Source organism: Lathamus discolor, chromosome 1 (genome assembly GCF_037157495.1).
Source record: "Lathamus discolor isolate bLatDis1 chromosome 1, bLatDis1.hap1, whole genome shotgun sequence".
Classification (NCBI taxonomy): domain Eukaryota; kingdom Metazoa; phylum Chordata; class Aves; order Psittaciformes; family Psittacidae; genus Lathamus; species Lathamus discolor.
In genome coordinates, this window is record NC_088884.1 from 37,945,914 (window position 1) to 37,973,728 (window position 27,815).

The following is a 27,815-nucleotide window of genomic DNA, read 5'->3' on the forward strand; positions in this document are numbered from 1 at the left end:
TGCACAAACTGCCCCAGTGGAAGCAGGCGATGAATACTGACTGTTTCCAGAATGCTTCTTGGAGAAGCTTTGCTGACTGCCTGTAGAGGGTTTGTCCATTCGCCGACTGAACACTGTATGAGAGATCTGATATGATAAGCAGTAGACTCAGAACTGGAGGGTGATGAAAGATACATGGTGCGTGTCTGCCACTGGGAAGTACACCAGCTGGTCTTTGCGGGTGGTAGCCCATGTGGTTAACACACACTGACTTTTGGGCTTCTTGTTAACAGACTAGGCTAATATTAAACATTGCCATGTGGTGCAAGGCTCTCAGTTTTCCTGAAAGCACTAATGGGTTTTGCTCACGTAGGGCTCTTCAGTTGCCATAAGCCATTTCTGCTCTCAGTACCGAGGCCTCTGCATTCGTTCACAGAAGGTACTTCTCCATTAAGCTCCAATGCCTGACTGAGAATCACCCAAAGAGCTAGCCATGCTGGAGGATCACCTACAAAATCCTGACATCAGTTACTTTAGCATCTCGTGATTCTTTGACGGAAAATGACACATCTTCACCTACAGCAAACACACGCTGTATTAATAATCTCATTTCCAACACTATATTCTAAGAGATCTTGTTAATCTGCCCTGGCCGAGAAAGCCTTTGAATGTTCAGAGGGGCTGTGTAAGAACTGCCAAATGACCGTATTTCGAATGCAGGGCCTTGAAAGTGCAGAAGACAGATGTACAACGGCTTGCAAGAGTTGGTAGGAACTTGCTAAACCAGCACGCTTTCAGGAAAGACTTATGGTACAATGCAGAGAACAGCCACTGGTCTTCTCCGAGACGCGCAATTTTCATAGCTTGTTTCTCATACTTCCACACCTTGGGTCTACCGTGTCTCCTGTGACAGGTCCATGATGTACTTGAATTCTCTGGGTTTGTTTCATCAATGAGTATTTCTTTCTTAATGCAATGTTTTTATACCTTCCGGGTTGCTTTACCCATCTCTGATGTTATAATGGCACCCACTGTATAACGTCTGCAGTTTGAGATTTGAATATTCAGACAGCTTTTTGTGAAACTGCTTTATAGAAGTTACCAGTACTAAAGAACACAATCCATTGTCTTTGCAAAGTGAAGAGAGGAGGAAGCAAAATGGGGAAAAGAGCACAGCCCAAAGTGCAAAGCCACAGAGTACATCTGGATGCAAAGGGTACGGTATTGCACACAGTTATTACAGTTCCACACTGAGTAAGTGTGAACCAGCAGCATTTTGTCAGTTATCCTAGACTATTAATTGTGTCTGGTGGATGAAAGCCTTTTTGTAGGCAGCAAACACAGCTCAGTGTGAAATGAATCCCCCCGTGCTGACAAGCCTTTAATAAGCAGCTATACCACACTTTGTTTTATTCTTGTTCAATGCTCGTGGCATACTTAGTACAAACGATTCAAGTTGTGCTGCAGAGATAAAATCACTGATTGCCTCCTGAACTTTTGTACTGCGCATCACCACAGCCCAAGATTGCCTCCCAAACACGAGCGAACAGCTGCTGTCCCCAGCAACAAGATTGAGTACTATTATCCTGATTTACAGATGAGGAAAGGAAACGCGGGAGCATTTAGGTCAAAGCATGACAATTTCCAGTGAGCAACCTGGGATATCCATGCATTTATCCCTCACAATATTCCGAAGTATGTAACCACTTCTATGCCCAAAGCACAACAACCGGCATTGTCAGCCACAGCTGCAGACGCTCGGCACTTCTGCAAGTGTGACCCCAGGATCCCAATGGTTTCCACAGAAAATCAAACAGCCACCTGTGGAAAATCTCTCTCCCTCTCCACCCCATGAAATGACTTGTCTCAGCACAACTCTAGTGCAGAGAAAAGGAAGAGCCCCTAGATTTCCCCAGGGTAGCATTAAACCACCTTGACAATGAGATCACCTCCTTTTTCTTTCTGCAGTCCTCCATCTCATGCATTATGCAGCCTCCATCCCCTCTGATACGCACCACTGTTTCATCTCTCCCCAGAGAGCAGAGACGCAAGAGCCCCACTGAGAAAGTAGTATCTGACCACTTAATTAAAAAGAGATATCCTCATGAATTCATTCAACTTTGAAGAAACACAAGCACAGCTTTAAATCTCCAGTTTTATGTTTCATTTCAGTTTTTAAGAAGCAATTAAAACCAAAGCACCTCACCACTCACCCATGTCGAGCCTTCTTGTTCAGGTTCCAGTTTCTCCTACCCCGACCACACTTCAGCCTCTCCCCTTGCCTGCTGTCTCCCTGTTATGGATCTCCACTCATTTTCTCTCCTTGACCCATTCTGCTTGTCCACCAAAAATCTCCTCTTTTCTCCCCCCTGCTTCAGCCGTTAGTCTACCTGCTGTGGAACCTTTACAGAGACCTCAGACAGCCTTTATAACGAACTACAAGTGAGCTGAAGAGTGCATAGAGTTGAACAGATACTAAATTTAGTACTGCAGCCCGAAGGCTGATCTTTAGCAAGATGTTTGCTCTTTCCCTTTAAATTACCCTGTGATCCCAGGTCTCGTCCCAGGCCTCTACTCTGGTACTCTTGTACTAGTAAAGACACACTTCCCCTGCCACCTGAAGCCAAGTTCAGTGGTCAGTCTTGTACATCAGCTGTCCCATTAGGTTAAAACACCCTCAAAACCTCCCCTTTCTTATTCCACTGCTAATCCAAACTAAAAACCCCAGTGTGACATAGACAGATTCTAGGGTGCAACGTCGCACCTACCATGCAGCCAAAACTCACTGACTACTCTCAGCTTGGCTTCAAGTTCTGGAGCTTGATCAAACTCTAAACAAACGGAAGAAGCAGAGGAAAATGCTCATGGGATGGAAAAATATTCCTTATACGAAGCCAGTCCACTTACCCACAGTGCTGGTTAACAGCCACTAGGCTTTTTAAAAACCAGCTTCATTATTAAATAGATGAAAGAGCCTTTTAAAATGAGGCTGATGTAGCTCTTTTCTTCCTTACGTATCGGTTCACATGGAGCAGCTGAGAAACCTGCTGATTCTTCAGGCCCTGTCTTGAAAATAATTTCTTCTAACATTGCAAAACGAAGTTGAGTTTGCTAGGTGAAATCCCGTAATGTACAGAAACATGCTTTAGAAAGTAAATCCTCATAGTCAGTGCTAAATAACTGTAGATATTTACAAGGCTTGTTTCTGATTAAGTATGAAAGCAATAAGGCAGACTATAGTATAGCTGCTAGTCAAAACAGCTTAGAAAAACTGATGATAATTTGGGTGAGATTCTGATACTCTTACCAACTTTGCAGATTCTTATTCCTTGAGCAGTCCCATTCGCTTCAGAGTGATTATTTATGAAGCAAGCTGCTCATTATCAGTAAGGATATCAGAATCTTACTCAGAAAGAAAAGGCGGAGGGGGAAGAAGGAAAGCAGATGTTAACTATAATTACCAGTCTGTACTAGTAAGTCATTTTCTTGGACATCATTCATGGTATTTAAAAAAGCCTAGGATAAAGTAGCCAGTGGCACAAAAATTTATCTTAAAAAACAAAAAAATCTATATTCCATTACATGGTCTACGAATCAATGTCACTGGCAAAGAAATTGAAACAGATTCGAATACTACTAGATCTACTTGAAAGCCATCCTCCTTCTGGGGAATGGCTCTGTTACGAAAGCACAGTCCCACACACATGGACACTGCTGTGTCACGCTTTATTTGGATGATGTAATTTTAAGAACTGAGACATTCTAATTGCTCCAGCCATGTAACCGAGTGTGAAAATGATGGTATCTGAGGCATTAAATATAGTCACTTAAATTTGCAAACTATAAAGTCAGGTTTTATTGAATGTAAGGAGCTATTAATGGGAAGATTAGACAGACATTGCAGAGATAAGGGAAGGATGACAAAAGTCCACTATGCGTGTGAAGGCAGCAACGGGTAAGGCCAGTATACTGTGAGGTAACTGACATTCCAAAACTCAGTGCCCTGGATTAACATTAACAGTGATGCTCATCAAACTTTCTTCTGCCTTACTTTCTTTGGGTTTCTGTTATCTAAGGGGATTTTGATTTTGTTTTGCTTTTTCTTGCATTAATAAATCTGAAATTAAAAGAAGCTTAGTCTCTTCCCCTATTACATGCCAGGCTTTTCAAAGACCATGAATTAGCTTAACTGTCTTAGTGTTGTTTGTCACCTCAGATATGCCTTCAAGTACTTGGCTATAACTCCATGCAGGCACACTTGGTCTTTATTACCAAGGAAAACAACACAACGAAAATGATACAAATTCCTCTTCCAGGATGTTTGCCTCCTAACAGTGGACTTGGAAGAACACTTGGACTTAAAAATAGGCTTATGCCCAGGTGCCAACCCCAGGTGAAGCTTACATTTCCCTTCTGACAATGTCTGTTTTGTCTGCCAGGTCAGGTCATTTCCTGACTTCCTCATCCAAATCCCAAACTAAGCTGGGGATATGGAAACCAGGACAGGAGTTTTTCTGTAATGTTTTTATAGGGACAGCACTTTCTCACCATTAACTCCACCACGTTAAGAACAGAAAGGATGAAACAGGTTACTCTTAAACAGATCAAGCCCCAGACTTGACCTCCTCTATCACCCCTGTTTAACTGGTTATAGTATCGGTAGCAAATGGCATGCTGATGTGCTAAAGTGCCCTGACAAAAATTGGACAAAATGAATATAAACCGCTTCTATTCTTCAAATCACACTGCCTCATTTAGGAGTTAATCAGGCAGAACAGAGCAAAGCACTGAAAAGCAAGCATGAGCTGCAGCAACTCAAGACTTCTACCAAGCAAATGTACAAACTTTCAGTTGTTAGCATAAATCCTTTAAAATCTAACAAATAATTAATCCTGGACACATTTCATATGCATTACATACTATAAATAAGCACAATTATTATATACAACAGATCATTTAATTTAAAGATACTGCAGCATACTCGGAGCAAAGCTAAGACGAATCAGGTGTCACCCTGATTATACAGAGTACTGATTTCATAAAGCACTATGGAATCAGCGTCCAAGGCAGGAAGGTATGCAAAGCTTGGAAGAGGAGTGCTAAATACTAAATCCCAAGAACACTACATTTCTATTCAAAGTTCCCTCCTACAGTCAGAAAAAAAGAACAAGATCCCCAACCTCCAAAAAGCAGCACAAATCAAATTAGTAGGAAGACCACGTTTTTCCAATAATCCTACAAAACTATACTAACATTTAAGTACAACCACCTCCCTCCAGGTTTTCTCAGTTCTCAATATTTTCATTTGCACAAATACATGCAGACTTATGATTTTGCTTCAAGCATCACATCATACAGAGTCTAGCAATTACTCATTCAAGTGTGCAACGCAAGCAAACAGCCCTGCAGTGTCTCTCATTTGTTCCTCAGATGTAATTCTTAGCACTGAGCTCCCTTCTGTACTTTTGATTAACCTTATTCCATTGTGCTGGTAAAAGCTTTGAGAATGTAAGTCAAAGCACAGTCTTCTCCCAAGACACATGAATAATGCCAAAGAAAGGCACTAGTCTAAGAAAGGCCACAACCATAAAGGAATGTGAATTCTGATGAGACCAGATTCTGCACTGCCATTAAGTAAACTAAACACAAGGCCATTAGCTTTGGTACGGATTGTTCTTCCTTCCGTCAAGGGCTGAACTCAGTATGCTGGTTTACCTGGTCACAATCTGGTCCTAACACAGAATTTACTGTCTGCTCCCAAAATAAGTAACTATAAAACCACTTTGATTTCAAACAACAGTAACAAATACTTTCTGAGAAACAGACTAATGCAGACCCTTGTTATCTTCTTTAGCGATCTCTGAAATCCCTAGGGAAAGGGGGTTTTGCTATGTGACCTGCACATTTAGGACTGCCTGCTAGTTTTACAGACTGAGGATGCACCTTCAGACTCTGGGTTCTGAAGCAGAAAATAACCCATATGTGGATACTCATGCGTGTGAGAACCCTTGAGTTCAGTGGGGTTCTGTTCGAGAGCCTGTGAAAGACCATTACAGACTTTGCTTTAAACTTCCCAACTGTGGAAATACTTTTGTATGGGATTAATTCTACTGACTTATTTTAAGGTTTTTTGGGTTTTTTTTTAATATACATCATTTTAATGCGAGTTAAACATGTGCTATGCATGAAGAATAGGTCAAGCATTAGGCCTGTCAAACTTCCGGCTTCTTTAACTGCTAGAAGGGGAATATAAATCTGTTACAGAATGATATGTCACCAGAGACAGAGCACTGCTTATCATCCCTTTTGCTAGGAAAATGAGGAATTTATACCAAACCAAACATGACTCCATAGGTACAGGACCCACTATCTACAGATCGTCCCATGAACGTGGTCTTAAAAATAAGCACTTTCACTTACAACTTATGGTGATGCCAAGCTCCACATTATGCTTCTTTGGTAGTTTCACGTGAAATGTTCCACTGCTTGGTATAACTGATTCTAGAAAGAAATAGTTAAAATGTTAGATAACTTGACAAGGCACAGCTATTCCAAGTGCTTGGGACTACACACGTAAATTGATGAATCACATCAGCATCACAAGCCACAGATGAAACACAGGTACTGAAGTGAAGGAAGCAGGACGTACAAAGTGTGATTTATACCCCTATTAGTAATTTCATAGTAACTCCTTTTTTTTGAGGTTTAAGTCAATTTATGGGGATTGCACGGGCCAGCAGCTCGCTGAGACTGCAGGTTTTTAGCTCGTATGCAAGTTCTGTGAGCATTATGTGGAAATTTTAGTGCTGGCAGATAACTTCCAATTAAAAGGACAGGAAGGAGATCAAGCCTTAAAGAGTTTCAGGTCTTTGTGGCTGCAGGTGTAACATATTTTAACTGTCTGCTAAGGTAACTGCATGGATTTTACATCTACTGGTGAGAAAAGGACTCAAAACATCACTAATGGAGAAGCAGCGGGAGCTAACTGAGGCAAAACCCCCTTGAAGATCTGCAGCACTGTATCTGAATCTTAACTCTTGTCATCACTGCCAGCAAAAGTTTGAGCCTTTACCTGAAAAGGAGCAACTGAAATTACAGCTACGGGAACATACAAACATACATGTGGTAGAGGAGTTTAACCATGAGTGTGAGTCTGCTGTCATGGAGCAAATGGGAGCGCACAAACAAGTCCAGGGACTGAAATACACACGGGATGTCAGGTGTATTTAAATGACTTTAATGATTTGATTTTCTTACTTTTTAATATTTAATTCCCCATGTATACGAATGTACATATTGTATTTGTTGGGTTTTCAACATTAGACTAGATGTGTGCATGCTGAAAGATTATACAGGATTTCTCTAGGAACCTTTAGTCCGATTTTGACACCATGATGTGTAACAGCATTAACAATAACCACACTATGCAAAATACAGCACATCCAATGTTGTGACTTCAAAGGAGCTACTGCCAGGTGAGCACAGGAGTCGTAGAAGTTTTTACTATTTACATAGTGGAATAGTGCGCATACATGACGTGTACTTGTTTGATTTACACAATCTGTGAATTTATAGGTGTATGCTGTATGCTTAAACACATTACAGAACAAAGAAAAGACATCAGTAATAATAAAGACTCACCAGCAACGTAAACAATGATTTCTGTGGCTTTTATTAATTCAGTGTCTATTGTTTTATTTAGATTGTTGGTGTGAGATACTGTAAGTGAAATTCTTCCGTTTTCTGCTTATCCACTCTTTTATAATACTTTTCTGTCTAGTAAAACATTTCATTAGCTGCCCTGTAGAGGATTTGTCTCTGCTCAGCAGAATATTGCTATCTCAGGGCAGAAAAATGTCTGGCAATAACTCAGAGGAGGGACTGTCACCAGATCTTACTATAGGTCTTGTCGTTTCTGTTTATGTTCTGAAGCACGCTGCAGGGCTTTCTCTATGTGAAATGAGAAAGCTGTACAAAAAGATACATGTTTCAAACGGGTCAGTTGAAATGGAATGCTGTATATGTGAGAAGAAAGTCTCCACCTTGGATGCCACACTCGCAATGTGCTGGGATTTATTCCTTCACTTTTCTCGCAAGACAGAGTAACAGTACATTCATACCTGCAACATCAAATTCTACTTCCAAAGTGACCTTGTTGGTGATAGAGGAGTCTCTGAGCAGTTGATTGGCCTCATCAAATGTGCTGTCTTCTGTTGGGATACCGTTTATTGCCACTATTCTGTCTCCTATTTGCAGCACCCCACACCTTGATACACAGTGATACAAAACAATCAGATGTGCACGTTACCAGAACCAGCATAATCATTGAATCATAGAATTGTTTAGGCTGTAAAGACCTCTAAGATCATCAAGTCCAACCATTAACCTAATGCTGCCAAGTCCTCCACCAAACCATGTCCCTTAGTCCTACATCTACATGTCTTTTAAATACCGCCAGGGATGGTGACTCAGCCAGTTCCCTGGGCAGCCTGTCCCAGTGCTTGACAACTGGTTTAGAGAATGAACACTGAAGGCTAGTCAACCCCAGCTCCCTGAGCCGCTCCTCATCAGACTTGTGCTCTAGACCCTGCACCAGCTTCGTTGTCCTTCTCTGGACACACTCCAGCACCTCAATGTCTTTCTTGCAGTAAGCAGACCAAAACTGAACACAGCGTTTGAGCTGTGACCTCACCAGTGCTGAGTACAGGGGGACAATCACTTTCCCAGTCTTGCTGGCAGAACTATTTCTGATACAAACCATCTGATCAAACACATTCAACCTAACCTTGAGAGGTAAGTGTGGCATAGCAGCTCAACAGTCTACCTGGGCACAAAGCGGGACAGAAGCTGCTGCTGCTCCTTTGCACCACAACACTATCAAGCATCCCCAGCATGGGGTGTGCTCATTAGGTGCTGGGGTGCAGGAAGAAAGGCATGGACCTCAGGCCTCCATCCCACCCATGGACATCACCTCTGCATCTGACACTGGGCTACAGGTGGTGTAGCTCTGCAATAGCGGCTAGTACTTGCCTATGCAACTACTATTGTTCTCATGCCCTGAATGAAGGCATATATAAGCATGAAAATGCAACCGAAATGCTGCAATGAAATCATTAGTAAGTCAAAACTCTTGTATTCCTTAAGATTTGGTTTTGTACCCGAACTGGATAGAGCTGGATTTGCTCTCCCCCATGGCACAATAAATTACCATTGTTTTGATTTCAGCAATGTTTCCAGTTTCCCCCTTCCCCTCCCTTTTGCATGAATATAGCTTCCAGTCTCCTGCCAGAGGACTTTGGATGACAAAACCACTGGTGCTTGTCATTCTTCTTATAGCTGATCAAGCATATGAAATACCCTTGTCAGAACAGACAGCTTATTATTTGCCACACTTGCATTGAGCAAGGCCCTGCAATTTGTCACAAATTGAAAGCAACAAGCCCAAAGCACCCCAAGGAATGCTCACCAAAATGTACTTAGCAGCCAAGCTCACCTTTCCGCCGGACTGTCAGACTCAATATAGGAAATGAGAGGTGGAGAGGACAAGGTCTCAGTAGCAAACACGCTACCCTGGAGCTGTATCCCAAACCCCACCATGGGGTCAGCTGTCAGCACTACTTCTGTGGTTTCTGTGTGGACGACCTGCCCAGCCAAACCAACAGTGCTAGAGGCTAAAGACACTACAAAACAGAGCACACCAGGAGGAGAGACATTCATACACAGCAGAAACTTCACTGCTCTTTGAGCAAATTGATCTGTACAACAAACCTAGTCAATGAAACATCTCTTTTAAAGTCAACTTAGGCCAAAGTTCATAAATTATGTATCAACAGTTATGGCATAGAAGAGAATAGAAAACATCTGGTTGCATGTTAGAATGCAAAAAGATAGTTCTGTACTGAGTAAAATAGATGTGTTTGACACTCCCGCCCCCAAAATCTCAGAACATCCCTGAACTCTGTTTGCATTAGGTTTGAGGCGTGGACAAGCAGAATTTTCACAGGAGCTAAGGGAATTGGAAGCGCAAGCACAGCTGTTATTCAGGCTGATTCGCACGAGCTCTTCTGAACACTGCACAGCAATGCGCTGTTGTTAGCAGCAAAGCACATGGCCCAGGCTTGCTTGCAACAAATAAGGATGCCTCCTGCCACACTGTGTATGTTTGCTACCTGTCAGCAATTTGCCAGGCTAATTGGGTAGTGTAAGTTGAACAAACCCCTCTGTTTTAGCAACCGGTATATCTCAAGAGGTTTGGGGAAAAAAAGGTTCTTTGGGTTCTCTCAAAGGAACTGGGGGACACTTCTGTAAGAAACACAGGCAGCTACTTCTGTACTCCTGATTCATTCCTTCTATTGCTCTGAATGGGCTGCCTTAGAGAACAAATCAAGACAAAACCAACATTGAGATTCAACCTATGAAACGAGGAGACTGCACCTTCAGTTCTTTGATCTCTGCCTAAATGCCTATTGCATCACTGTTTGAATTCTCTCAGTGACGAACTACTACCTTCCATTATGTCATACACGGAAAGCCAGGTTTTTTCAGTTCCTGTTCAGACCAGTAATGTCAATCCTCCAATGCTGAGGAATCTGAATGCTTTCGTGTTACAGATCTACACCATTGCCTCTCCATCTCTAACTTCCTTCAAGATCTATTTCTGCCTGCAGTAGCTACTAAGAATTAGATAAAGGTTCGAGGTTTATTTGAGAGATTGTTTAGCTGTGGAGTTTTTTTTTCCCTGGATGTGGGAAAAAAATTAAGTTGTTGTTTCCATACTACAGACAATACCAGCACAGCTGTACAAAGATGCCGGAAGTTGTATGAGTATTTTCCCCACTCTGGGGCTACAAGTATTAGCCTTTTGCTCTGGAATAAAACCTGATTTGTGTGGCACAGTTGGCAATGACAATTCTGCTCCAAGAGTTTCACTTGTCAAACTCCTCATTAATTTGTTTTCTCCCAGCAAAGCTCTTTTCAACTCTGAAATCATCTTTTCTAAATTACTGCGAATTCTCACTTACTTCTTATGCTGATTTTCCCAAGGATTGTGTATTATTTTAGTTACTTAAAAGCTTCTTTCTTACTGTTTCGTTAGTTAGACATGGTCACATCTAAATGCAAATACTAAGTTGTTTTTAGAAATGGCCACCAGCTTTTGTATTCACTGCACTGAAGAAATGAGCTTCTCCAGCCCTCACTGCTGCAAAGGCTAAAATATGCCTAAACCAGATAAATTCAGAGTTTATATAACACCAGATCCCCTAACGCACCTTCTAAAATGCCTAAATTTAGGGCATTCAAGCTCAAAAAAGTTCCATTTTCCCTTTCGTTAAGGTCATACAAAAATTACGTGTTAGCTGTGCCTTTGCTTCCCACCACTTGTGTTTCCATTCGCCCTGTGCAGCAGGCTCTGTAACTTTCTCACTTTTTCTAATGCCCTACTAGGGAGCCTGAAGGTCTCAAAACATTTATTTCAGCTTTCAGCAGAGCTAAGGTTTTCATTCACATTGGGAAATTCAGTTAATATTTGTGGGATTTAAAACTCACCCCGATAAGCATTTTGATGATGCGGACACTTGAAAGTGACAATTAGGAACTCCTCCCACTCCCAAAGAAAATGAAACAGAAATAAAAAGGAGCAGAGATGGAAATACGTTTTCAAGTCATGTAACAACAGCTATCTGCTAAGCCTCTATAAAATGCCACAAGTGCCCAAATCCATGATTTAAGAGCACGCTGGGATTTGTAGCAACAATAACTGCAGCAAGAAACACTGCCCTTTCTTTTTGCTGTTTGATGGATTCGAAGTTTTACAGGCCAGGAAGTAGCCTTAATGGTATAAAAAGGGGCATGGATGTACAAGTAGTTGTAGTGAACGCGGCTTGCTACTACTAGGGGTACATTTCAGCATATCTCTATAGCTCTCATCCAACTCTTAGGAACGCTCCTGGGATCTGGTTTACTCAATGCTCTGCAGTTACGTAAAATAATGATCCTGAATTTGAAGATTACGTACTTGTTACTTTTATTCCTGCAGCCATGCGAGGAACAGAGCAGGATGTATTTAAAGGTACATATGTGGATTATTATGCCTGCAGTCTCCCACTCTAACAGTCAAGAAATGGCAAAACGCTCACTGTTCCTCCTGGCTGCGGCTCATTTGGATGTACTGAGAAAAGAGCATCCATGCACATCTAAGACCCTCTCTAATTTCTACCAGATACGGTAGTATCTAGTAAGTATCATGTAAGTTGGCATCAACTTGTGTCTCACTTTCAAGTACTAATATGGGCCTATAACAATGAACTTCAGGATTTAAACTTTAACCAAATAATGATCTAGAGAGTCTCCCCAATGAATACCGTACTTTAAAACACAGGAAAACAAAACCAAGAAGGCCGAGGAAAACAAGTGGCATAAACAAAGCATGTGAGAGCAGGGCAAACCTTCAATTTTTACAGCCACATGTTTGGAAAGATCTGTGCAACTAATGCAATGATTGTAAAGTCATGGCTATGAAACTCTTGGACCCTGTGAACCATCACACCTCACTATCGTGAATTTTAGCATGATCACAGGGAGTTATGCAGGTTTGCCTAAATAATTTAAAACGTAAACCTTATGGCACCCTTCACCAATACATCCTTTTCTTCCCAAATGACATCTTAAAAGATTTATCAGAAGTTGCATAAATAAACCCCTCAAATTATCCAAGAGGATTAAATGATAAAAAATCCCACTGAGTGTGCTCTTCCTCTTCTAGGAAAAGGACAGCAGTCAATGCTAACTAGCTCTTACGAGTTTCCCACAAAGGGAGAGGGGCAAGGTTTTCCAAATCCTGTTGATGGCTGGTGGAAGGGTACGGTTTAGGACCAATTATTCTCTATTACAGTCACTTCTAGCACATTCAGTGCAGTGCGGGTCTCTTAAATTGGCTGTTACTGCAGTTACAAGTATGGGTAAAAGTCTAGAAACTGGAGTAAGGAACTCTGCATGGGCTAAAAAGCAAGATCATGGAAATGGTGAGCAAGCCTGGCTGGCCAGTCAGTGCCTCTAAAGCCAGCTTTGATTCAGGGCTGATGATGTAGTCACTGCTCGAGGTGAGACACAGACTCACTCAGTGATAGGGCCAGTTCCATGTATTTTCTAATGCTTTACATCCAGACTTCACAACGTAAATACGTAATATACTACCCCATAACAAAGCCTCATCCTAATTCCTCCTAGCTAGAGATTTGTTTAATCATAGCAGCCCGTCGCCCCCAGGGCCTTCTGACTTGAGGAATCTTTCAGGTGGGCTTCAGTGCTTACATGACTGTCCCACTTAAATCTAATGTCACTGGCCTTGTTTTGAGCCTTTCTTTGCAGGATATCAAACTGCAGGGCATGGCTCCCTTGAAGGAAAAGTATCTTAAAAATACACCAGCATAAGTAAAGGCTGTCTCCAAGGTCCGTGATAGGATTAGCTTTCAGGATTAACAGTCCCCTGTTGGATTGAACAGCTACAATAGGACACAATTGAAAAGCTATTTTTTTGCATCCAGCATTATTTTACCATTAAAATAAATTCCTATTAGAGTAACATCACTACTGTTTCTCATGTGCACGTGAGGACATGAAAGGGCTGGACCCCTACTGATACCACGGCATGGATGGACATGCTATCTCCCCATGACTCAAAGCAATGTATTGGAAGCTAACTAACACGTCAATAAATGAGTTGTGAAAAATGGCTGATCAGAGTACAAACCAAAAACGCACTTATAGGCAAACACTATGTAAAAACATTTTGCTTTACAAATGAAATAAGAACAAGCAAGCAACAAAACACTGCAAGAAAGCAAAACCTCAGTTTCTCTCTCAAATGTTTCCTCACAACTCCACAGTGACTGGCCTTAGATGGAGGCTACTGGTTTGCGCTGGTTTTACTATCACCATGGGAAATCTTTAATACAGGGCAGCAGTGCTGTAATGCACAGCAGCTCAGTTTTTCCAGAGTGGACCTCTAAGCATTATAAGCTGGAACAGATCATTTAGAGAGTAGTTCTCAGCTCCCTGCTCTGGAGGAACTGAGCTGCTGAGGATCACACAAAGATGTACAAGCCAAAAGGAGAGGCAGCACTTACATGGAGTCTGGGAAACAATGTGCTCATACAGCCATATTCCTCTGGCGCAGCGAATACTTGGCAATACGCAAAGTGGAACAGCCTGAAATACATCCAACACTGACTTGGGAAATTACTGACTCTTGGGAAATCCATGCTTTGAATCCCAGAGAGTGGTTAGAAATGAAGTTATTTAATCTTCACTGTTATTTGTCGCTCTTCTTCACAAAACTGACCATACAGGTTACGATGTAGATAGAAATATTAAAACTACTTAGGACGTACTGTGGCAAGCTCTTCTCCTTCTGTTATATGATAGCTGGTTGAGCTTACCAGCAATCTGTTTTGAACTATTCAGCTATGAATTCTAACCTCTGGTGGAAACGGGTTGAAAAAGGTATTTAAAAAAACTTTAAAATTAAAAAAGTTATTTTAAAATAACTTTAAAATTAAAAAAGAAAGGTATTTAAAAATGAATAATTTAAAAATAAGTAATGGTATAATAAACTCTTCCACAATCGTCTGAAGAAAACATTGCTTTATATGTTTCAGATTAGACAGTTAAGCTGCACGGCCTCTACTCATCTCATTTTAGCTTCTGACAAATATTTGTATGCTGATGCTTCCCTACCTCTAACAGAAACTCCAATTATTCTCCCTTCTGCCTAGCAGGCAGGTATTAATTAAGGCACTTTGTACCTTTTTCCTGTATCTTCCCCCTCCTCCACCCATTCACTGCACATTTGGAGCAAATGCTGTTACCACCTACAGGAGCTTTTGAAGTCCTTCTTTTTCATCCTCCGCCTCATCATTGTCCCACGCGGGCTGGTGGAGTAGAGGCTGCGAGGTAAGGTCCCCATGTTCAGGGAACTCAGGCTGTATGCACTCATGGAGGTAGGAGAGAAGGACGAAGACACCAAAGCTGCTGTAAGAAATCAGACACTTGGCACACAGCACTCATTCTTCACGGAAGAGTGCGGCACATGCCTGTAACTCATCAATGAATCAAACAACGTGTATGATGCACAGGAATGGTTTGTGCATTTCAAATAACAAAGACATTAAACCACATAGGTGACCCTAGGTAACAGTATAGCCAGCATTTTGTGAAAATACCCGCTGGAAGCTAACAAAGGTAATGTAGATACCAAAAGTACATTCACTGGAGACAACTTACTTTAGGCAAAGAATGTTAAACTAAATTCTTCAACACATATCCATGAACCAATGCAGATCAGTATGTCTAGATACACTGATTTTAGAAATGCCTTTTTGTAGAAGGTGATTTCTGACAAAGTATCTGTAAGCAATGCTTCGCATGCAGAAACCGTGCTTTATTTGCACTACTCAAATCTAACGGTCTACTCGTATAGCAAGAGCTGATGCATTCAGAATTTTCAAGCCTTTTTCTGTCTACAAAGGTTGCCTTGTTACAGAAAGAAAAGGCATAAAGTGTCAGAAATAACCTTGGCATGGCTATGAAAAAGTGTAGCATCCATAAAACTGAAAAGGTTTTAGTGCCTGAAATGGGAAAATTATGAGTGAAGAAGAGGGGAGGGAGGAAGAGGAAGAAGAAGAGAAGGAGAGAACATGTCAGCAGGAAAAAGCATGGAACATTACGAAGGCTTTTTTGAGGAGACGTTTTCTGGAATTTCAGGGCTGGCATCCTGCAATTGTCAGGGTGGTAGGTGTTATAATGGTGGTAGGTGAGGAGGCTGCTGTGGCTGCTGGCACACGAATCCCAGGTAAGTTGCCTGTTGCTTCTTTGAACCTTCACTGCCCACATGAAGAGATGATGGAAAATCAGAAAACAAACGGACCAGAGAAGAGGGAAAAGTAACTGAACTGCACAAACAAAAAAAGAAGTCAAAAATGGAAATAAATTGAAACAAAAAAGAAAATTAAATAATAAATAACCTGGTCTTGTGTTCTTACCAGGGGGTGCTAACCTGAGGAACAGAAATAGCACCTTTTTTTTTTCTCAGAATAAATGCTTCTGATTTTTTTTTGGGTGGTCTTGTATTTATTTTTAGCACTATATTTAGCACTGAATCAATTTCTATTCTCACTCTGGCTTAGCAGCTAAGATTGCAGAATTCCTCAGAAAATACTAAGGTATTACATCTGATCACTAACTGAAGGTTAGTAAGTCTCTCCTTGCATTCATCTACTTAAAAAGACCAACAGATACCATAAATAGCACTGCCCTGAATGGAGATGTTTACTTGCCAGTCATTTCAATTTACTGCATTGACATTTTAATCCTGCCACCATCTATCACTGGCATTACGCTATTCTGTGCAGCAAACGACTCCCCTGGGCCAGTAGCTGAAAAACGGCATCCTGAAGCCTGGTTAATAAAGAAAAGAGTTTTTATTGATTAGGCGGATGTGCAATTTATTGTGGGGGATTTTTGGTTTGTAAACTTAAAACTTTCAAGTGACTCTTTTCGGGATGAAATTTGAAACCGCATTTAATGCTGATTCTAAGCACGGGGAGCCTGGAACATGCCAAAAATGAAGGCCAATATTTACCAAGAGAATGGGAAGCATTTCAGTTGATGCGTCAAATATTAAAGGAAAATGACTGAAGTCACCCTTCATTAAATACAGTTTATTTATCATGAAATTTAGCATCACCATGCGCTTGCTGAACTACGTAGGAACACTTTATAAACTATTCACTTGGATGACCGAGGGCTTCACCCATACAATGAAACCACACACAGTCTTCATCCCATCAGCTGTATCGCTTGTTTTTCTCTGCTACCTGCTACCTCTATAGCGGCTGCAGACGCACATAACAGTAGCCAAAAGTCTTGACTGCTTAGGTTGGACCCACACCTTGTGTTCCCTGTGTGGGAAAAAGGTAGTCACCACAGCACTGTGCAGTATCAGAAGAGAAGCTACTCTTTTGTTTCACTTTCTATTTACATGAGTAATGATCGGCTAACTGTCTGAAAATGTTAACCCTCCTCTGACTCAAAAGCAATGTCTGTCACTGTGGGGAGGAGCACACACCAGGAAGGGAGAGCAAAAGGAGAGTACAGGGGCCCGTCATATCCCCAAAGCTTTGTGGGGAGGTTGGGATTCCGGAGGCCCTGGCACTCCCAGTCATGGTCCCGTGTCCTCCATCGGGGTGCCCTGGGTCTCCCCCAGAGCATCCCCGCTGTGCCCTGATGTGTTTGAATCAAAAGAATCCATTTGTTTTCCTGCCCTCAAGAGATACCAAAGGTAAGGGTTGGGTGGGATGCCAGTACCTGCCTTGGGGTACCTCACCCGCGGGCACAATTGCCAGTGACCTCAGAGACTCTGGAAAATCTCACATCAGCAAGAGTCCCAGAAACAGCCGCAGTAGCCGGATAGGGCCATAGGTGTCTTACAGACTTACCGTATCTTCTCAGATGAAACCGTCTATCTGATGACCCACACAGACAGCAAGATTGCCACATTTTAACTATGGCGTAAAAATGAAAATCTAATAGGAACGCCGTGGCTAGGTGGATTTTCATTATTTTTTAGTTGCTGTGAGCTTTGCTTAATTAAAAAGGCTGCTTCCAGCAGGAAGTGATCTGCTAGTCTGTGATTTTTTTTCCTTTTTTTAAAATGTTTTATTTTCACGCTGAGAGTTGAGATAAAACTGCCCTCCCAAGCGGGGAGGCACAGATTTGGTTTGCTCAGCTTGCACAAGAAGAATCCCAATTCAACAAAGGTTCTGTAAAAGAAAATCCTACCGTGTGTAACTGTAGCAATTCAGTGGTAATTTGAGCTATTCCAACCCAGAGCTGTGTACAGTGAACATAAAACTAATGGGGCAGCAAGAGAAATGAATGTTAGCAGCACGGTCTAAAGGAAAAAAACGATGAAAAAAAATAATCTGATCTTTTATAGTGCTCTCCATTTTATTTTAGGGCTAAAATTTCAATTTATTTTATATGCTGAATTTCCTGCCCATTTTAAATTCCTAACATGTTCCCCTAAGACCAATAACTGAGTTTAACAGATACAGCCCTAAGGATTCAGCTTAGCCCAGTCATACAAAGGCAGCTTTGCAAACTCTACAGCACCTAGGCCACACTACACCTGATGAAAGGCTGCTTCCGAGAGGGCGCTTGCTTCCATAATGCATGTTACACCTTGAGTTGGTTGTGATACTGGAGTATCACTACCTGGTGAGGGGCTGGGAAGGGCTGTAAACATCATAGTTAGTCTGCCTTACTTAAGAAAGCAACTTAATTAATTACCTTAGGGGTATTTGATCCCAAAAGATGCTCCTTGCAGATCCCCTGATGGGATTTTGTAATGATCAGTTCCTAACCCTGCCATGGCAAGAACATTGCTTTTTCTAAGCATCCACACTGGGTCAAGGTGACTAGAACATCAACGGCATCATTTTGCTTTAAATGCTGGTTAAGAAATAATTGCTTCAAGTTACACAATCACCTAAACAAATCTTTGGCCCTGAGACTCATCTTCCCAAAACAAACACTCTCCAAAGGTTCTTTAACCAGCCAGAAACTGATTGTGTGACATCTTCACTTCAAATAAACTGTGAAAGATCTGTTTGCAACATGCTGTCGTAACTGAAAAGAATAGAAATACATTGCAAAGTTTGGTCTCCGTCTCATTCTGCTGCTGCAGTATCACTCCCTGCTCCCTCGCCCCTCTAACTGGCTTACGTAGAAAGGGGAAAGAAGTGCAGCTGAATAATGGAAGAACAGGGGCTATTGTTTGTTCACCCTGGTCCAAGGGGAAATGAGTATCTCCCCAGCTACTAGTTTGACATTCACCACTCTGACAAACTGACCAGAGAGTCACTTATCCAGGGACAGCCTGGATCTTAGATAGATGTCCAAGAATATTTACCATCACTGGCATGCCTAGGCCTCAGAAATCTTGTCTTGGTCTAAGGAAGACAGAAGCACAGCAACACAGCCTCAGAAGATGTTACCACTGGTTCATACTGCAGCACAGGTATGTATTTGTCTGCTGATAACCCTTGTCATTTCTTTGACTGCCATCAACATGCAATATGTTAGACTGAACTTATGAATAACCCCTTTCTAAGGATTATTTAGAAGACAAGACAGGCAGCCCCCATCTTCAAACACGTCAAACATTTAATATATATTTGGTTTGAAATTGGGAAGCTGCTCTCTTCAAGCATGTTGGTATGAAACAAATATCACGGTGAAAAGGCTGTGATCTAGGGAACTGTTTACAAACAAACCCTTTTCATAAGCACTGACAATGGACCCATGAAGCAATCTCAGAAGTACTTCGAAAGATGATGGCTCTCAATAATACTGCCATTAACAAGAGCAAATACAGGGCTTTTTTCAGGTATTTCAGGGAAGAACAGGTGTTATTCATGAAGTGTTCAAAACAGACCATCAAGCTGATATACTGAAAAGAAGTTGGCTGTGGTCCTTCCTCCCCCACTCTACACTGAAGAAGCAATTTAGAGATTCATTTACTGAAGTTGCCCCTCCAATGACTGCAACAGTGAGTCAACAGGTGTCTTTATGTACATTGACAAGTGTGCAGAGCCATTTCCCAGTAAAACATTTCTCTCTCTATCCATAGGAATCTCGGAGGGTCCATTAAAGTCGAGCAAACACAGAGCTTCTCAGAAGCACAACCTGCGGAGCTGAAACAACATTTTACAGACATAACCGCCAGGATAGCTTTCTTGGCCATTCAGCAAGGGCAGCCAAAGTGAAAGGCAGAAAAAGTAAGCAGTATTTGGTGTTACAGATCCTCTTACCGTGCTCCGGGCCTTTCAGAGCCAGCCGTGTCTGGTGATGAGGAAGGATCTCAAGTTTGACATTATCTGCTGCATTAGCCAGAAACTGCGTTGCTTCTGCCAGCGTACAGTACTCCATGCTGGTGCCGTCAATGGACAGAATATGGTCTCCTACATGTAATGCACCACATCTACATAAAAGGGGAAAAACTTGGTATGATCAGGTATACTCCTTGCTTGGCAATTGAGCTTTACTGCCTTCAAACTGGTCATGACAAGTATGAACGTGTTCTTTTTTTTCGAGAGAGATTTGTGTTTTGTAGGCATTGTCACTGGTCAGACTTTATAGCTATTAGTACAAACCTTAAAAACAATTCAGTTAATACAGTATATGCCAAGACATCACTCACAGAACTGGAATGGGATAGCTGACTATAAAAATATGTGTGAATGGCAGCAGAATAAAATGAGAAGAGCTTAAGGAGACTCAAGTAACTTGGTCACATATCCCTCACACGAGCACCCAGTTCATCATTTTTTGAGTTATAGTTCAAACATTTATTAGTACAAAAGCTGTAAATGATGATGAGATTATGCAGTAGTCAAACAAATAATGAAACCAGGGCTAGCATGGTGACTTGAGGAGTGGGGTGGGGAGGGGGCTATCTGCTAAATCTTGCTGCACTCAAGAGACTGGCTACTGGATGAGTTGAGAAATGCAAACACAGCAGTCAGCATCCCGACGTACCAGTCAAGTGGACAGCTCCTTTAATTGGTTACCCCCTGCGAAATGGGAAAAAACAGAGGGAGAAAATTAAAGCATCCTGCACCATTGAACTGGAGAACACCCCTGGATCAATGGCCGTCACTCTCAAAGTTTCTACTGTAGGGAAAAGCCCACAGAGGAGCTGTAGACTCACTGCTACAAGTGGGTGCTACCAAAAGCACCGTTGTCAGAGAGGAGTTACAAGGTAGGGTGACTGGGGACATGCAGGAGGAATTTGCTGCTGAAACGTAATACTTTAGGAATTTTTAGGTAGAGGTATGTATATAGAAATATACTGCATATGTATAAACACATACACACACACATACACACGCACGCATCTCAGAAATGATCTCACAGCCCTATTACAGAGCTTCAGACCACTGGGGAAAACTATCCACCATTTTTTAAAATGGTTAAAATGGTTTTATTTAAACATTTAAATGAAGTGGAAAAACTGCAGCAAAATAACTTCAAAACACAGAAGCCAGTCTTCCTAATACCTCAGTTGTATTCTACAGGATCAATTAAAAATCCAGACCTAAGGAGTTCCATTTCACTGTGCCACGAGAATGAGTGATTTCAACACCTCAAGGTTGCAAAGCCTCAAAATTTACTTCCCTTGACAGCTGTTCCACACTGTGGGCTTACTTCCAGTGGGTTATGTATTGTTTTAAAGGCCGATCTCTGCCACAGCATTACATTTAATAGTCAGCACAGACCTCTAAACTCCTGTGCTGCATAGTGCAAGCAGTCACACATTACATGGGGGCTGGCTTATGTCACTGAATACTACATGAATGAGCTAAAATAACTTGTGTCCTGGACGTCTTAAACTCAGCAGTATGGAAAAACCATCTGACAAGGTGCTAATTTTAAGACCTGCAACCTTAAGAGTGTCTGGTTCAGTCCATTTTATCAAAAAAGGGAAGGGTTCCTTTAAAACCAAACTGAATGAAAGTACAAATAAAATGGATGTATGGACTTGCAGTGTCAGCCTTCTGTCACACTCACCTGTCTGCAATACTCGCAGATTTGATTTTGTCTATGACAATGACCTGCTTGTTGCAGCACATCGAGGTAGTTAGTGCAACCCCAAGAGCAGCACCAGGAGTTTTGGCAACTTCAACTAGCAGCGGTCCAGATGCTGTTGCTACCGAATCTGGTAAAATTAGACAGTAGAAGATCAGTATTATACCTATGTGGTACTTATGCCATTTTCATCGTTTCCCCCACAAAATCTCCATGGCTATTCTATTTCTCTAACCAGACAACATGTCACTTAAAGAAATCCTGGAACAACATCAGTTTAGGTGTCAAGTATCTGATCTTAATGTTGAAAATTATGAAAGCAAGAAGAAGTTTGTGAATCTGGCACGTCTTGGAGCTTCTCAGTGTGTCAGAGTCAGAGACGGACTAGGTTAGGGAACCAGGATGTGTTAATGAAGCACTCTCTGGAACAACTGAAGCTAAAAACCACCTGGAATTTAAAACAGGCATGGTTAGGGAAGGATGCTAAATTAAATTTCAGAAAGGAAGAGAAAGGTCTATGGACAACAGCTATGGTAATGGAATCACAGAGTCATAGAATAGTTAGGGCTGGAAAGGACCTTAAGGTCATCAAGTTCCAACCCCCCTGCCATGGGCAGGGACACCTCACACTAAACCATGTCACCCAAGGCTCTGTCCAAACTGGCCTTGAACACCACCAGGGATGGAGCATTCACAACCTCCCTGGGCAACCCATTCCAGGGCCTCATCACCCTTACAATAAAGAACTTCCTCCTTATATCCAATCTAAACTTCCCCTGTTTAAGTTTTAACCCGTTACCCCTTGTCCTGTCACTACAGTCCCTAATGAAGAGTCCCTCCCCAGCATCCTTATAGGCCCCCTTCAGATACTGGAAGGCTGCTATGAGGTCTCCACGCAGCCTTCTCTTCTCCAGGCTGAACAGCCCCAACTTTCTCAGCCTGTCTTCATACGGGAGGTGCTCCAGTCCCCTGATCATCCTCGTGGCCCTCCTCTGGACTTGTTCCAGCAGTTCCATGCCCTTTTTATGTTGAGGACACCAGAACTGCACACAATACTCCAGGTGAGGTCTCACAAGAGCAGAGCAGAGGGGCAGGATCACCTCCTTCGACCTGCTGCTCACGCTCCTTTTGATGCAGCCCAGGATACGGTTGGCTTTCTGGGCTGCGAGCACACACTGAAGCCGGCTCATGTTCATTTTCTCATCGACCAGCACCCCCAAGTCCTTCTCCACAGGGCTGCTCTGAATCTCTTCTTTGCCCAGCCTGTAGCTGGGCCTGGGATTTCAATGAAGAAGACAAAGAAAGGGTCTACCAGAAATCCCTCACAAAAAGAAAGAACAATTTAGGAGAAAATGGTGAAAGCACAGGAGGCATGACAGCTAGAAATAGTAGGAGTTAAAGCAAAATGCATGTGAGGAGGTTCAGACGATTCTTGCAATATTCTGCCACTGGATAAAGTACTGCCTTGTAACAGCGCACACATAGTAAATGACCAACACTGAAAAAAGCAGAAAAATAGGAGGCAGCAACAGTCATGACTGATGTCTGTGGTGAGGAACTATGCCAAAGAGAGACAAGTGCTAGACCGAACAAAGAAAAAGACAGCAATCTGCTTTCTAAATGCCAAAACAAAGCGGGCAGTGATAAGGGGGAAGTACATTCTGTAGAATGCCTGAGAACTGCTAACTGATACCTATCAATCAACAGCTGATCTCAGTGGAATAAGATACAGTAAAGAGAAGGCGTACAGAAGGCATCCTTTAAGGACATAAAAAGACTGAGACAAAGAGAGGGGTATCAGAACCCTTTGGAGGTGCTTACAATCAGAATACAGAGAAAAGAAAAACCTATGCTGGAACAAAGTTACCGAATGTCCTGCTAGCAAACAGCAGAGATTCATATTCACTGGAGCCTGCTGTAGGAATGGTAAGAAAAGGTTCAACTGTGACATCTCCCAGAAATCCCTGAGATTGAAGCTGTAAAAGAACTGCATTTGGCCTCAGAGTACGGAGGGAAAGACAGATGTAAGATACTCCCTTCAGTCTTAAGTCTAGAAAATTAGTCCGAAAATGTAATTCTGACACTGAAGAGACAAAACGTGAAAGGGTGCATTACTGTTCAAAACTAATACACCCTCATGATGATACAAGAAACTGAATAAGAGCTTGATAAGCCAATGCTCAGCTAAGGTGCTAGTTAAGAGAGTAATGTAGGTAAACTGAATATAGAGACAGAGAGAAAAAAGGTGCTTGGATGAAATAACATACAAAATCAGTAAAGCATCAGCTAATGATTTTAGAACTCCTGGTTTACGTGCTCTACCCTGTGCCCAACTTGAAATAGTTTTTATATTCCTGTTATCTCTTTGCCAGTTAGAAACCTGAGGATGTGAAGGGGAAATTAAGTATTTTTGGAAGTGTGCATTAAATGCAAGTAATTTTTGTTTCTGCTCAATCGGGACTGACTTTTTCAAGGCTGAATTTTCATAGGCACTACCAAAATAAGCTGCTTCACAAATCTTAACCAAACTCTAAACTATGATCCCCAAAAAAGAGAGTCCACCCTGTAGCATTCCTGCCTGGAGCTTCAGGCACTAAATAGCTTTAGAGTTGGAAGAACTGCCCTCAGTAGCTGCCTGTCTTTCTCTAGTAACTAAAGGAGGAGGTTATCACAATTAAACCCCTGTCTTAGATGCCTTAAGTGTCTAAGTAAGGCAGAATGCACACAGCGACTTGCATACAGCCAAATAAGCACACGCAGCAGAACAGAATATCGGAATTCCCGATTTCCATTCCTGTGCTGAAAAACAATTGTTTCTTCTTGCATATTCTCATGGATACTGGCGCTACAAACAAGCTTGCATTCACAAACATATGGGAAGAAGACTCAATGTCATCAGTACTGTAAGGCAAACGCTTGAACTCACATTGACCCACAAAATGGCAAAGCCCAAGTTGTTATTGGCCTACTGCAAGTTCTTTCTGTAATGATTGTCTTGAGGAGAGGAAACTAAATGCAAATATCTGTTGAGAATGAGTATATCTTTCAAGAGTCTGCTCCCTTCCCAAGTTACTTGACAAATGCATGATCAGCTTATGCTCCAGCGTTATTTCCCAGGTGCCTGCTGAAATACACTGGGAAAGCAAACTAAGACAGACAAGATGAACAAATAAGATAACCACATTAGAGGAACCAGAAGAGAAGAAATGGAGTGTGTCTAACTGTGGAAAATAAACACAAGGAAGAGAAATCAGAAGGCAATAATCAAGCACACATGCCCTGACAGAGAAGTATCAGTTTATCAAGTTGAAGTAAAGCATGGATATGAAAAATGTATCATACAGGTATAAATTATTCATGGGTGAAGATGTTTCAGTCATTAAGATATTTATGCTGTGACTGAAGCACTTACACACTATGCTGATTTATTGGCTGTGTAATTACATAAGATATACTGATGAATGTTTCCATGAAAAACGCTCTAGATTTTTGATTTTGTTAATCATTTTTCACACTTCTGAGCACTGCATCTCAATCAGTACAAGAGGCTTGATTAAAACCTCCCAGAGGAAGCGCTACTGCTTGCTGCATGCTAATACATTTCTTCAGCTAGGTAGCGGCACACCATTTTTATTTGACAGCTTAAATCACTGGCAACAAGGGGTTAGCATACTTTTACGATGCGTAAATACACTACATGATATATAAAATTTGTGGATAAGATAAGCTGCGTCACCCCCCCCCCCCAACAGAGAATCACAAATCATTTAGAAGTTGAAAAAAAAATTAAATCTTAGCCTGATAAAGTGATCACATTACATGTGGTTATGTCCTCGTAAATGTATATATCTGCTAACCCTTACCTATCCTCATGGCTTGTTAAAGCCAGTTCCACAACTGGTGGATGGTGAAGGCCAGAACACCTCTTTAGGATTCCCACAGTGGGAAAGCCAAACAATGAGATGCTGTTTTTAGGCAGCAAAGGATCAACAGGTAAAACAGTACCCCTAAATGCCCTAAAAAGGCATTTGCTTCCCAAAGATTTCTTGTACTTAAAGCTGGGAAGTGCTGCTATACCGTGAGCTTGTTCCTGAAGGTACACTAAGCTCTGTTGCTATCATCTGTGCTCTGCAGATTCCCACTTCTCTAACTGGAAGGTTTTGGATGCTGCCTTATGTTTTTTCAGAAGTCATGGCACTACCAAGCACAAGCCATGTTTTCCTGGAGCAGCTTAAAAGAGTCAAGGAGGAAGGATGTCAAAACAGATTTTGACTGTAAAGAGCCAGCTGAACCTACTGAAACCCACAGCTCCACAGGGCTGCTATTGATCTTGCTTGGATGCTGCTGTATCTTCTAGTAACGACGTGAGTGACAAACAAGAGGATACCTTACTATCTCACACTAATTTTTCTCCCTCCAAGCTTCTTTCCTATTCACCTTAAGATTGTATATAGCAGGTCCATGTAATTTCCTCTGTTGTCTGACTCAGAGCAGTGGGGAAAAAGCATTAAAAAAAGCAAGTCTTTGCTGGTTCAGATCAGCAAATAAACGCACAGTTCTTCAGACCTTGCAGTTCTCCCCATGCAAAGTCTTAATGCTTTTGTAGCAGTGCATTCACAGATCTAAATGTGTCTCTCTCCTGACAAACTAGAAGACAGCATCTCACAGAAGTATGTTTTCTTGGTCAAAAAGTGTGTGTTCTCCTGCTTCTCACATCTTTCTTTGTTCCCTTCATACAAAATCTTTGCAACCCACAGACAGTAAGTAGAGCAATCTCTCTCTCTTCTTTTGTCCATTCAGCTCTTGTCAGTACACCTGATTCTTTACCTTCTCTCTCTTTCTCTGTAACCCTAATTTTTATACCCAGAACCTACGTGCCTCTGCTCAGACTAATCAAGAAAGCATAAAGTTAATTAGGTCACCGGGACACCCAGAACATATTGTCAGAGCAGTAAGCCTCATTAAGCTCAGGTCATATGACACCCGGACATCTTTCTATACTTCGCCTAAAAGGAAAAACATCCTCTAGCCCTAAAGTGCAATTTCCAGTACTGATACCCAAAGACTGGATGGATCACAGAGCTGCGTTTTAGTGAAGCTAAGGAAGACTGCTGAGGGCTGAAAAAAATCTGAAATCTCTGACACTCTCTCCTCCTTTAAGAGCAAAAAGCTGAACATTTACAGCAGAACAGTTTGAATCACTCCCAAGTGCCCTACACTTCATTCTTGCTTTCCTCTACTCTGTGCTCTTTTTTTAATTCACAAAAATCAATGATTCTTTTCCAGCATCAGCTCAGCAATCACACATGCTGCAGTTCTGATGCATATGGGTCAGTCATTGATTGCTCCTCAAGAAACCTGTTGAGTAAACTCTCACAGAAGGACCCTCACAAGTCCTTAAATGCAGAAAAGCACAACCATTTCCTTGAACTTGCTTTCTTCAACAAAAGTATGACAGAATGTAGGGAGGTGTATGTACTTATGTATGTGAGCCAATGTGAGTTACAGAAAAGGTCCAATACAAAACACTCTACTGCAGTCTATTCTTACCGTAGAAAGGTTGAGACAACCAACATACCATCAGCACTCAGAGCAACACTGGAAGGTACTTAGAAACTGCAGTGGTGAATCTGGTGTGTAAGGCACAGAATGGGATGACAGCAGTCCCAGCTCCTGCAGCTAAATCTGGGCTTTATTTGCCATATCTCAGTCTCAACAGAGTATTTACAGAATAACCGATGGTGGGGAATGCGCAGCAGGTGTACTTGTGTCAGTCCATTCAGAATCAGCATTACAGAATCACAGAATCACAGAATCCCAAGGGTTGGAAGGGACCTAAAAAGATCATCTAGCACCCCTGTCTTCTGTATTAAGTAGCAGGAGTTGAAATGTTAAAAGCTGCTTTTTTTCGCTCCCCTATAAATGACTGAAAATTTCAGGTGTCAGACATACCATAGGTTTACCAACAGGAGCTTTCAGTATTTGCTATTCCTTTGAAAACCTAGACTACTGAAATGCAGAAATCAGAGTTCGTACATTTCTTATAGGGTACTTGAAAAATCCATGGCCAGTTGTAGAGATTTGAGCTCACGTAACAAACTCAAAAAACAGGCAAAATTTATAAGAGACTGGACTAATTTTGTTCCCAAGTCCTGTGGCTTTAGCAGTGACACTCTCCATACAGACTG

At 41.8% G+C, this 27,815-nt stretch overlaps 1 protein-coding gene across 14 annotated transcripts in view; it reads right to left on the reverse strand.

The window, feature by feature from the left end:
- GRIP1 (glutamate receptor interacting protein 1) overlaps positions 1-27,815 on the reverse strand; it is a 334,511-nt gene that overhangs the window by 29,860 nt on the left and 276,836 nt on the right. For 10 of the 14 annotated variants that reach the window (XM_065668374.1, XM_065668350.1, XM_065668402.1 and 7 more), the window contains 6 exons: positions 21,610-21,757; positions 19,851-20,020; positions 14,854-15,009; positions 9,473-9,659; positions 8,100-8,245; positions 6,400-6,480 (listed from right to left, as the gene is read on the reverse strand). In XM_065668374.1, the coding sequence (XP_065524446.1) occupies positions 6,400-6,480; positions 8,100-8,245; positions 9,473-9,659; positions 14,854-15,009; positions 19,851-20,020; positions 21,610-21,757 (888 nt within the window). Of the gene's footprint in view, positions 1-6,399; positions 6,481-8,099; positions 8,246-9,472; positions 9,660-14,853; positions 15,010-15,704; positions 15,861-19,850; positions 20,021-21,609; positions 21,758-27,815 lie in introns of all 14 variants that reach the window. The other 4 variants (XM_065668443.1, XM_065668343.1, XM_065668365.1 and 1 more) reach the window with 4 other exon arrangements.